At 43.2% G+C, this 12,246-nt stretch overlaps 1 protein-coding gene across 4 annotated transcripts in view; it reads right to left on the minus strand.

The window, feature by feature from the left end:
• Positions 1-2,871: 2,871 nt before the first annotated feature.
• Positions 2,872-12,246, minus strand: part of zdhhc14 (zDHHC palmitoyltransferase 14) — a 96,599-nt gene continuing 87,224 nt past the window's right edge. For 2 of the 4 annotated variants that reach the window (XM_088626588.1, XM_088626587.1), the window contains exon 9: positions 2,872-4,006. In XM_088626588.1, coding sequence (XP_088482714.1) covers positions 3,659-4,006 — 348 coding nt within the window. In that variant the 3' untranslated portion in view covers positions 2,872-3,658. Of the gene's footprint in view, positions 4,052-12,246 lie in introns of all 4 variants that reach the window. The other 2 variants (XM_088626586.1, XM_088626584.1) reach the window with 1 other exon arrangement.

Here is a 12,246-nt window from a genome sequence, read left to right on the forward strand (position 1 = left end):
AAGTCAATCCTGTAACCCTATCTGTGGATGGTACTGTACTTGAACTTCAGTCTAAACTGAAAAAACATGGGGGTGATATCTGACTTGGCTTCATTTGATTTGGCTTGACATTCGACCCACATGTGCTTTCACCTAAAAAATATCACCAGACCACGTCCCATGTTATCATAAATTGTGGCTGAATCAACACATTTGTCTTCTCCCGAACTGACTACTGTAATGCTCTACTCACTGGGGTATCTAAATCCACACTGAACAAACTCCAGTATATCCAAAATTTGGCAGCTAGAATCCTGACCAGGTTAGTGCGTAATCACATTACTCCTGTCCTGGAGTATTTGCACTGGCTTCCTGTCAAGTTCTGTGTCGACTTCAAAATCCTCATTCTCATGGAGAAGCCATCTTTAAAAGTGCTATATAAAATAAAGTTGTTTTATTATTATTATTACTAGTAGTTGGGCTGTCTTGGTCACTGCTGATCCTGCCCAACACACCCCAAGAATCACCCCTTTTTCAAAGTCCCCGAGATCTCCTCTTGCAGTAATGATCAGCCATCAAGCAGGCCTGTCTAGCATTTTGATACACAACCCTAAGCATGCTGGGATGGCTATTTGCTTAATTAACACACGAGCCGTTCCTCTGTAGAAGCATTTGTGTTCAATATACTTTCAGCATCCTTTCTTTACCAAGATGTTTCCATTTTGTGGTCCATTGCCTGTACTTTTTATCTCTACATTGACATCTCTGCGAGTTTATGCCAAAGAGAAGGGTAGTCCTGATGTCCTGTATTGTATATTGCAAAACTTACCTGACTCTTTGAGTGGACTCCATGAACATTACATTATTCATGTGTGGAAATTACTCTGTGATGTAACACAGAGTCCTGTAGCAGAACTCTGATAACAGACAAACAAAAATATTCAGGTAAAGGGAGTCCTCTGTTTTCTGAAAAATTGTCAAATTACTTCAAACAGCCTTATTCTGAAGAAATAACTTTTTGTCTGCTACAAAAAAAAAAATGTCCCCCTCAAGTCCTTGGTTGTTGGCAGGTAAATAAGTGAAGTCTAAAAATAAATTAATGGCTTAGGAGAAACCAGATCTTTAGGCTGTCATGAAAAGTAACTGCAGGCTGTAAAGGCATCCGACTCAGTATCCAATCCAATGATCCTCTGCTGCCACCAGATGGCGCCAGATACCCTTGGAGGCACCACAATGAGCCAGCCAAGCAGCGAACAAAAGACAAATTCACAATCATTCCCGAGGCCTTGCAATTCGTAAAGCTGTTAATAGCACCTTTGAAGTTAGCAGCGGAGTGTAAGAACATTAGCCACACATTAAACTGATTACAGAGGACTGAGCTGTAGTGCGTTGGAACATGCTTTAATGTTCACAGTGGAGCTTCTGGCATTCCAGTAGGAGAAAAAAAAACAGCCATCCCGTTTCCTCTACCTTGGCAGGCAAAATGAATCAGAGGTTTTTCCATTGCAGGTGACACAAGGGCCATTTTAAAATGTGATGGGGCAGTGGTCAAGTACTGCAAGACGTGCGCAATGCGGATTTATACGTGTCCATCGTTTAACAATCAGCACGTGACGACCAGGTCAGAAAGCCTTACCTTTAAAGGCACATCCTGAGAGTGGGTTTTAACAGATCTCCCGCACGAGTGTCAGAAATGACAGGTATGTCTGTCTCTGAACCCAGCTTACTGTGGCGCAGTGGGAGGAGTCCGTCATTCTAGAGGAACAGATGGCTGGATGATTCAAATCAATTAGTTGCCGGCGGCCAACTCAGAACAGCAGCCTCCTCTCTGCTGTAACCTGTTCCTCTGTTGTTATGTAACGGCAGGCATGGACCAGAAGTAATGCACCAGTGGAATTCGGACCACAACATGTTCTAAGATTAAAGATTTATGTTCATGTTTAAGATTAAAAACGGCACGCACCAATTCATCCCCTTTATATCAAAAGACAAAACAAAACTACCTCTTTGTGGTTTGGCATCTGTCTAATGTTTTTTTTTTTGCTTTTAATACAGGTGGAAAAATACCTGGAAAATGCTTAAAGCGGACAAATTTGGGATTATTTGTCGATCCCCCGTTTTTGTAAGGGGCTTTGAATGAATGACACGATCAGTTCAACACTGGAAAAAAAACAGCAACCATGAGACGGTGTCGCTCAGGCTCCTCTTGGTTCCTCTTCCAGTACAGTTGAATCTGCTCCTCTGTGCCTTGGTTTGAAGCTCTCATCTTTGAGAATCTCAACTCCAAGTGCTTCATACAAATTTGAGACCCGTCTTCGCTCCAGGAGGGAACACGTCCACAAGTCCGACGGGGTTTTGGGGACAGCTGGAGGAAGTTTCGCCAGAGCAAGTCAAGCCATAAACAGTTGCAGAAGCCTATTACAACACAATGGTCACTGGGGACTTGCAAATTGATGCCTACAGCAAGGGGTAAAAAATGTTTATACCTCAAGAACTCACAGAAAGATTTTTATAGCTCATGTATGAAAACAAACTATGCCTTATCTCTAAATACAACTTGAATTTGTTTAATATTATGCTAGAGGATGTACTGGTAAAGTGTCATAATATTACCAGGTGGAATGTTGACCACCTTTTCCATTTTCAAGACAGCTGCCTCTAGGGACGTGCTGTTTGGTCCAGCACTCTTTACTATGGTGTCCCTTTTTCCGACGGAGCTCTGACGTCCCTGTATTCCACTTCATTTAGAGCCTCGAGACCTGGACTTTAAACAAATGACCAAGTTCTGGCGAAGGCTTATACTTGGTTTCAGCTGTATCAGAAATAGGCCAGGAAATGTGAAATTTAAAATTCACTTCTTGCGTGGTTGGTGGTGTATAAAAGTGGGATAAATTAAAAGATAAAAACTCGGAATTTTATTAATATCCACAGGAAATATAACAATTGGGAGAAGAAAATGGTATGGCACATCACAATACCATATCTTTAAACACTTAACATAAAAAAAGTTTAAATGATATGCAACACGATGCAGTAACATCAAGTTACCAGTTGCACTGCTAAACGTCGGGAACATTTTCAAAGATAGAAAGGCATTAACAACGTCCATCGGCTTTAAATGAGCTTGCTATGTCCGCTTATAAAATAGTGCCGCTGGACTCGCGGATATATAAAACAGAAAAAAAGCAGCATTGGTAATAAAGTTCAGCAGTTTATATTATACTGCGTGGTTTCCTCGACACGTCGGGAACATGGCCGTTACTTGGCGAGTTTTTTTCTTTGAAAAAAGTTCCTCTGGGAATGTCACTGCGGAGGCCTGCCCAGCTCGGCCTGTGAGGGGGGGGGTAAATTCACAGCTGCGCCCAACACCTCCGGCTCTCTCGGCGTCCGGCGGGGGGGGGCACCTCTGTCCCAGAGGCCTCTTCCTCGCCTCAGGCGTGGCCTCTCCCGCGCCGCCCGAGAGATGTTTTCTCCCCCCCTCCCCGAAGTGGAATCCTGAACAACACGAGAAAAGGGTCCGTTGTCCTCGTCCGAGCCGCGCGGCTCCTTGGCCCGGCCCGGGTGGTATCGTTAGCGGTGGGGACGGTGTGTGTGGGGGGGGGGGAGGGGGTGTGTGTACGTGTGAGGTGGGAGTCAACGGCGGCGTGCGGGCGGCTGGGGGGGGGGGGTTTGTTGCGGGTCACACGGAGCTCAGCTTGACCAGGCCGCGGACCGAGTCTTCGTGGAGCGAGTCCTGGCTGGCGGGGTCGAACAGGTGCATGGTGTGGCTGTGAGCGAGCGGAAGCCCGGCGGGCAGCATCCCCGGCGGGGAGGGCACCTCCTCGGGGGTGAGGAAGTGGTGGCCCTCCTGCTCCTGGCGCGCGGGCAGCAGGTCGGCCTCGTAGCTGAGGTTGGGCATGGAGGTGGGGGGGGTGGGCTGGCCCAGGGGCAGGGCGGCGCAGGGGCTGGCGAGAGAGGTTTTGCCCGGCAACGGCGGCTCGTCGGCGACTATGATAGGCTCGCTCTGTAACAGGGGCGTGGCGGCGGCCTGCAAAACGAATTTAGTGCTCTGAATGCACTGGTCTTGGTCACACTGAGACGAGAGAGAGAGAGAGAGAGAGAGAGAGAGAGAGAGAGAGAGAGAGAGAGAGAGAGAGACATGGGGGCGGGAGGGAGAGAGAATAAACATAGGGCCAGGTCACCGGGAAAACGGTCAGGAACAAAAGACAAAGGAGGGGGAGAGGGGCAAGTAGAACAGGGTTAGAATAAGGAAAGGGAAGAAGGGGAAGAAGAGGAAGAAAAGAAAAGAGACATTAGTTACCTCATTTAAATGCAAACAAAACCCATACATCACAAGCACGCAAAATGTGTGACGGCACAGCTATGAGGGTCAAGGCTGAAGATAATGGGGTCTGAGCTGGTAGGAGGCACGATGATAAAACACACCGATTCACTGCCTGTGCGCATTAGTGAATGTAGCAGCAGCTTCTCAAGCAACACACAGGATATGAACAGTGTCCACCAGCAGGTGCGATTCTTCCAGTGTATCAGGCTTTTATACTACTATCATCGGCAGCAGCAAATAGGGTTAATAACAAACTTGTTAGTAGTTACATTTAGTGGCAACAGCAGGAACAGAATTGATCTTAACAGCTCTCTTCAGAAGTACAAAAAAACAGGGTTACACATCTTAGCAGGAAATGAAACTGATGAGCACCAAGATGCAGAAGCATTAAACACGCTGTCAGGTCCAGTGTAGACAACTCTAGCTTGTGTGGCCGACTGCAGAAATGAAAATCTATCAGTCCCCCCCGCATGAATGCTAATCATGGAAAACCAGGAAAGTCCAATTAGAGACGCTGGCTGAACAAGGGGAAATTGTTGGGTCCTGGTTAAGGGATTTTCTATAGTGAAATTATCAAGTATGTTTCCAGGATAGTGCTAATTCTGTCTTGAGCAGTTTGTTTTCCCCAGCCATACTAACATTCCACACACTTCATGCTTATTTCGTTTCGAAATACATGAGAGCAAAAAGGCCCGTCCAAGTCTGCTGCTCTTTACGAGCAAATTCACTTCACTCCGGAACGGCTACTTAAAAATGCCCCGAACAAATCACACGGCAGGAATGAATCATGGGGGGTGGAACTGCACACAAAGGAGAGGTTATCTAGACCATTAACAATAATAGGATTTAAAGGCCAGTCTTCTGTTTGTTAAAAGATTGGGAAGCAACAATAATGACTGAACTGAATCCCTTCTGTGGGTGTCTTAGCAGCCTCAGCCTACGCAGGAAATGATAAAAGATTCAAGTTTAGGGCTGCGTTAGCTGATAACGAGCTGAAGTGGATGTGATTACAGGTTCTGGAGAAGAAGTGGGCATCGGTTGCAGAAGATGCAGAATTGTCGCCTGGGCTGCTGTTTCATCAGAACAGCATTTTTGCAATAGTAGCTGCACACAGTAATTAATCACCACATTGCTCTTGCTGATGCCAGAACAGGGAACAGGGGTCTCTGTTCAAAGCAGAATGGAAGTTCGCAATCCACTGTAATTCAATGAAGCAAGGGAAATTAAATCACTCATTAAGATATCCTGTACGTAAACCAAACTACTTTGTTTTATAAAATAAATGGATTCCTTCAGAATTGATGACGCTTGGCCTTGTCCTCCACCCCGAGTCGGCCACACACAAGGGACACGAAACGAACTGCCTGCGGACAGTTCCTTCTTTCGCAGTGTTGGAATTAAACATGTGGAGGGGCTCCTTCAGTGCTGTGTACATATGCGACCAACGAGCAGAAGACGGCGTGAAACCAGGACAGCACAGGTGGGAAGAGCAACAGTCATCATGCATGTTTATTCAGAACATTTTGTGCCATGCAACAGGGAGAAAGAAACACAGACTTTCCAAACATTTTAAATTCTAACAAGGTGAACAGCCATAATTATTTCACATGAGGAATGCTAATGGAAATAAATGATGATCAGGCAAATTGCAAACACATTCAATGTAGCCCCCACATATACACCCTATACATGGCATTCGGTACTGATATCCCACACCGAACAGATGTTAGGAATCCAAAGAGGAATGTGGCTTTCGGAATTCTATTTATGCTTCAGACAATTATTTCACAAGGGCAGCCAGTGATAAACACCAACCACAATGCGATAAAACTGCGCCGTGCCTATTGAACGGATGTCACCATTTAGCTACGAGTTTGAAAAAAGCTGTAAGGAAAGAAACGGGGGAAAAAAACGTCTAAAAAGCCAAGCAAGAAAAAAATATTCTTGATTTGATTTCAGAATCTGCACAGGTCTGTAACCATTTGGTTTTGCAATGTTTGCATGGAATCAAGCGAAGCTTTTTAAAATCTTGACTGGAGACATGTTGCCCGGTGTGGAGAGGACTGCATGTGACTGCCCATGACAAATGGCTTTCTCTTTGATCTCCCCCAGAGAAAATGAAAATGGGCCATGGAAGATGGAAGATTATTCAACAGTCTCTAACCATTAAATATGCATTTAAAAAACAGAACACAAGATTAGATTTCTCACTCTAAAAAAATAAATCATTTTCTTTAACCAAGACTTTTACACAAAAGGTTATTTACACAAGGTAATATTTTACAAGTACAAATAAATATCCTTGGAGGCTTAAACTGAAATATTGCCTTTTTAAACTGTGAGTGCACAAACCAAAAAAAAAAACAACGATAGAGCCTGGAGGACGTCAACAGGGTAAAGCAGTGGTGACAAAGGTTCATGGTACAGATGCACAAAGCAGCTCTTTGACAGCTCTCAAAAATAACTCAGGACACCTCCAGGCTCTGTAAAAACACAGGAGGTGGCTGTGAGGAATTGTCGAGTTCCAGGAACACATCATTCTGGGGGAACTTCACACCAGGTGCCATGCAAACACCACGCCAATATAATCGGAAGAGAGAGACAGGTCATCCACACAGCATAAAGCTTTCTCAGTCTCTTCCCCAAATATCTAGGTCCTTCACAACCTCGGAGCATATTACACTAACCTCAAAAGAACTATTCTGAAACTTATAAATTGTTTGGTATAAAAACACTTCTTTCCCCTCCAATCTCGAATTGGTGGTCCAAAGTCAACTGGTCTGAAAACTTTTTTTAGTGCTACAGGCAGCAGGCATTACTGAGAGGGGCACAGCACGCAGTACCAAGCCCGAATCAAACAGCCACAAAGTCAGGAAAGCAGAGTCTGAAGGAACGAGAGGTCAAAGGAAACGGGACAGATTTGGCACTGGAAGAGAATGCACAGCAGCAGCCGAAGGAGATTCTGCTTAAAGCACAGGACAGATCATCCCAAGACGGAGGAAAATCAAAAGCTGAAAAAAAAACAGTACCCCGAAGGGCTCAATAAATCAATTTGGAAATATTCAAGAGAAAAAAAACCTTTACAAAAAAAAAAGATTAAAAACAACAGGATCCAGTTAAGGAAAAGGGATTGCAAGCACAGATAAACAAAGGATATTAGCAAGGCCAGAAGAGATGCTACAGATGCTATTTCATTGGAGACTCTGTAATAATAAAAGGCTCTTTCAGGCTCTTTCTGAAAGGCTCTCTCAGTACTGCAACAGCAAAGAAGTCATGGAAACAGAACTAAACTAGACAATCCCCTGTTTGGAAATAAGATTGCAGGGGATAGTCAATACAGATTCACAGAAGGCATGTCTGAGCAAGCAGCGAGAGCAATGGACACACACAAAGCATGACAATAGAGCATAGAGGCATATTTAGATTTTAAAATATATATCCACAAAATTTCTCAAAAAAGGACTGATTTCAATTTCAAGATTTCTCCAATTGCAGTAGGCATCCAGAAAAATGGGAGTTGTGTTTGAAAACTAGTGCAGAGATACAGAGGAGAGAGTACAGACGAGGGGTGGAGGTCCATTCTGGACTGATGGAAATAGTGGTGTACCATAGAGATCGGGAGTAGGGTTACTGCTCTTCCTGATTTATATCAATATCCTAGATTGTGGTAGTCAGTAAATGAGTCAAGGTTGCAGGCAATATGCAGGTAGGAAAAAAAAACTGAATAAAATATGGGAAATACTGAGTTGAGGAAAAAGGACTGGCATTTAAGTTGACATTTTCTCGATGATGTGTGGAAGCACTAAAAACTTTAAACAAAATGTTAAGATACATATTTAAAAGCACAGAATTTCAATCAAGGGATAGTATGTTCACATCCTGCAATGCATTAGGTAGATTTGAATCAAATTCATAAAAAGGTTTAATAAAAGTGTGCACACTGTTAGTCCCCTAACCATCAAAAAGACGTTACCACTCCGGAATCAGGCCAGAGAAGATTGAACAGACACGTAAAGTCAATCACAAAGACTACGAGGAGACCTCAACCTTAACCGTAAGACATAACCTCACCTAAACTCACCAGCTTTCGTTTGAATCTTACTTCCGAAACTGAAGAGATCTTTTCTCTCTCCAGCCTGCTGACACAATTCTGAAAGGGCTTACAAAGTGGGAGCAGATTTCAAGCTGTCACTGCAGACTATGCCCGCAGTCTGTCAAAATGTATATCCAAGGTCAGTCAAAAATGTCTTTGTGTTGACATTCTCTGTCTTTCACCCAGCTAAAAATGTTGATTCAAGGATTGATTTAAAAAACTTTGAAAAAGCACGCATCACAGGTAACTCAACAAACAGGGACATCACTAGAAATGATTAAAAGGCACTTTACATCCATAACATTGCATTAGAAATATATGAATGTGTGGTGATGTCGTTTATACTTAAACAAAAGTCAAATGTTGGTCATAAAATTATGTTCTCTGCTTCCAGCATCTCTATATTCAAGGGATCTCCTCCTGAAAACTACAATGCTGCTAATTTCATTAGTTTAATGTCTTGTCCTACTACAAACTGCAAGATTTTCCTACACCCTGTGTTCACTAACCATTCCTTCATAAACATCTTTGGACACATCTCACTCATCTAACGAGCAAAATCAGAGGGGTGGCTATCCGTGCTGCGCAACAATATTTTCACACAACACAGTAGTATCACACTTTGAGCAATAGTATAAGAAGTATCAGCGCTTTTGTTGCTATAAAAGCGAAAAAAGAAAATGGACATTTTAAAAACTATTTTTGTGAGTCAATATAATTGACCAGTAAAAAGAATACCAATGTGATAGTGATGCAGCAAGGACATCACAGGTGTAGGTCTCAGCAATACTCATTTAATATTTTTTCCTCAACATTGATTAATGTACATGTTCATTACATATAGGCTGTTTTGAAGCAGAAACATTGTTTAGATTTTGGGTGTGTTTAAGAGCAACCAAAGGCACTAGGAATTATGGCATATGGGAGCATTAATCATCTATTTTCAAAAAGACAAACTGTTTATATAGTAAATCAAGACATTTATAGCTATACCACACTGATGGGACCTAAAAGGAGAAAAACAGCTCCTTAGTTTTTGACTGAACACCTCTGAAGCACAATTAGAAATGTATTATTATTATTAGAAAGTTCTGATTTCGTAAAACGGTCTTGGCTAATAAATATGCACTCATCTCATAATTCATAGCAGTTTCTTCACAGGAAGGAAAGCAGTGGGCCATATATTATATTTGGCAAATCATTACATGAAATAAATCTAGAGGTAAATAGCAGCATCGTTTAGGTCTTAATGCTATGTAGAAGCACAGCTTTGAACTTTTAAAAATGTTTCTTTCTGACAGAGAAGATAAGTTGGACAGTTGTAATGTCTGAAAAATAAATACATTAAATTCTGCGGTGAAATATACATTGAATGAGAAAAGAAGAATGATTTCCCCATCTCAGACCTTGAAATGGAAACTTCTACCATTGAAGGTGTGAGTGCCGTAAGTAATAAACACACTGGCCTTCGCATGAAAACGGCTGAATTAAAAACGTCTGTTTTCTTTTCGTTTAATTCACATTTGCTTTAATCTGTTCCAGGAAAATGCCACTTAATGAGCACTTGTGCAGAGGACCTTCAGATGTTAAGAGGCAGAGAAAAAATCTCTGGAACATCTCTTTCATCTTTCAGAGCCTCCGGCGAAGGTCACATTAGGTTCTCTGCATTCTTTGTCTTCAGCAGTCAGGCCTTTTTTACAGCCTCCTTCCCTGTTTGCTCAAGACAGCGGGAGACTTTCATCCATGTTTTGTTGTGAAGCGCAGGGTCTCCCAGCGTACACATGCTCCCTCCCACCCCAGGGTCCTCAAAGAGCTGCTGAACACAGGCCAAGGACATCACTGTTGCCAGGAAGCGGAGATATTTTGACAGTCTAAGTTCTCTGCTTTTAGAATATGTTGATTTTACAGAGTTGCGATTTACTATAATCATTAAAGTTATGCAAAGGAGAGGGGCCTTGAAGGGACACAGGAATTTCTCGGGGTTAAAAAGAGCCAGATCAGATGCTAGCCGACACATAACGCGAGAGGAGAGCAGAAAGGTTTTTGCTGCCTCGCAGTTTGACCACAGAAAGTGGGGATTCCTTTGTGCTGGGCAAAACAAAAGAACATTTTAAGAAACCCTCTGCAAATAACTTTATGATAGATGAGCTACAGAATCTCTGCCCATTTTAGAGAACTTCCCTTTCAGTGCAAATACTGTGAACAAATGCCATTTGAGTACAAACTAAGGCCCGGATTATGCACGTACATGTTGTGCTCTCGTGTCCTGTATAACTCGGGTAACAATTGCGGCAGGTCAAGTGTGCAAACAGGAGTTCACCACCATAGGTGATCTTTGTCTGAATTACAAAGGCGTGGACTTGACATCAGAGATGATTCCAAAAAATGAGCAAACAAAACGAACCACGCGTGGAATCAAAATATAATGTGCACTCAAATAATAATTAAACCCCTTTTAAAGCTGGGTCTTAAGGACTGTCGTTCAAGCTGCTGATAAACAATGTTTTTGTGTTTCGGTTTAGAAAGGGACGTCATACAAGCTGGATGACTGATCCGTTTCTGCCGTCAGTAATATGTCCTTCCCCAGTTTTTGTGCCTGAAGCTGAAGACACGGCACTATTGCGCACCTGGTTTAAACTGCAACACAGACAGAAATGACTGTGCTAAAAATAAAGTAAGGAGCTTTTAAAAAGCTGCTTCATGTTACAGGTGATAAATGCCCATTTTTTTTTTTAAACAGGAGAAGATCTCACAAAGCTCTTCATTGTCCTGTGAGCTATCAACACACCAACACCTTGAGTGCTACTGATGGGCGTATCTCTCTAACAACTACACGTCTCCAATGTCTCATTCAAGCTTAATAAAAAAGTATAATTCCCACACAACTTTGCCACACACTGGGCAGGATCAATTAAAGTCCCGATCCTGAGAACTGTGACTTACTCGATCACCTAAGCTTGGTGTGCAGCTTTCCGTCTCACAACAGCAGAATGGATGTCTTAATTCTCCTTCTAGGACCCTTATCGATCGAGCTGGCGGGGCATCGCCAGTGCCCCCAGGCCCCGGGAGTGGAAAGTGACACAAAGCAGACGGTGCTACACAAGCAAGTGCCCAGGCTGAGCCTGGCATCTGCCCTGTCTCATCCGAGGCGTTGAAGTAAACTGTAAGCTCGACCATGGGAATCTGCCTGGGGCTCTACAAAGGCAGCTGCTGCTTCAAACCCGGGGGGTGGCGGGGGGGGAGGCCCTTAAGTTTTACCATTACAAAATAAAAAAGAAGGAAAAAACAAACTTGGTTTTACGTTGCATTTCAGGAACACGAAGCACACAAAAAAAGAACTGGCTGGGATCCTGGGATCAAGAGGCTACCAACTACCAAACAGGCTAGAAAGCCTTGTCACCTTTCAAGACGGAAAGCACAAAGCGCTCCCACACCCACACTCAGACACAGGCACAGACACTTCAGATAGAGCTGTGAGCATCGGGTCACAAAGAGGGTGCCATTTCCCATTTTTAATTAAAAAAAATATAGAAATTCTTACATTTCATGGCTGTGTGTGTTTTCAAGCGCAGTGCTGAGGCACTGTTAGAAAACAAAACCGGCTTTTAAGACTTTCTATGGCTAAGAAGTGAGAAAGTTTGACCCCAGAATGAATGTGCCATGATTGGCGTCACGATCTGATGGAGAGGAGCTAAAGAATTAGCACAAGGTTCCAGTTCTCTCATGTGGTCATCTTCACAAGCAATTCGATATTTGCTCAATAACAGCTGCACAATCCCCCAATTGAGAGAGAATGGCCGTGTCTCACTCCTCTACCACATGCAATTTGAAGAAAACAGAAAATACGTTC

Source organism: Lepisosteus platostomus, chromosome 3 (genome assembly GCF_059453375.1).
Source record: "Lepisosteus platostomus isolate fLepPlt1 chromosome 3, fLepPlt1.hap1, whole genome shotgun sequence".
Taxonomy (NCBI): domain Eukaryota; kingdom Metazoa; phylum Chordata; class Actinopteri; order Semionotiformes; family Lepisosteidae; genus Lepisosteus; species Lepisosteus platostomus.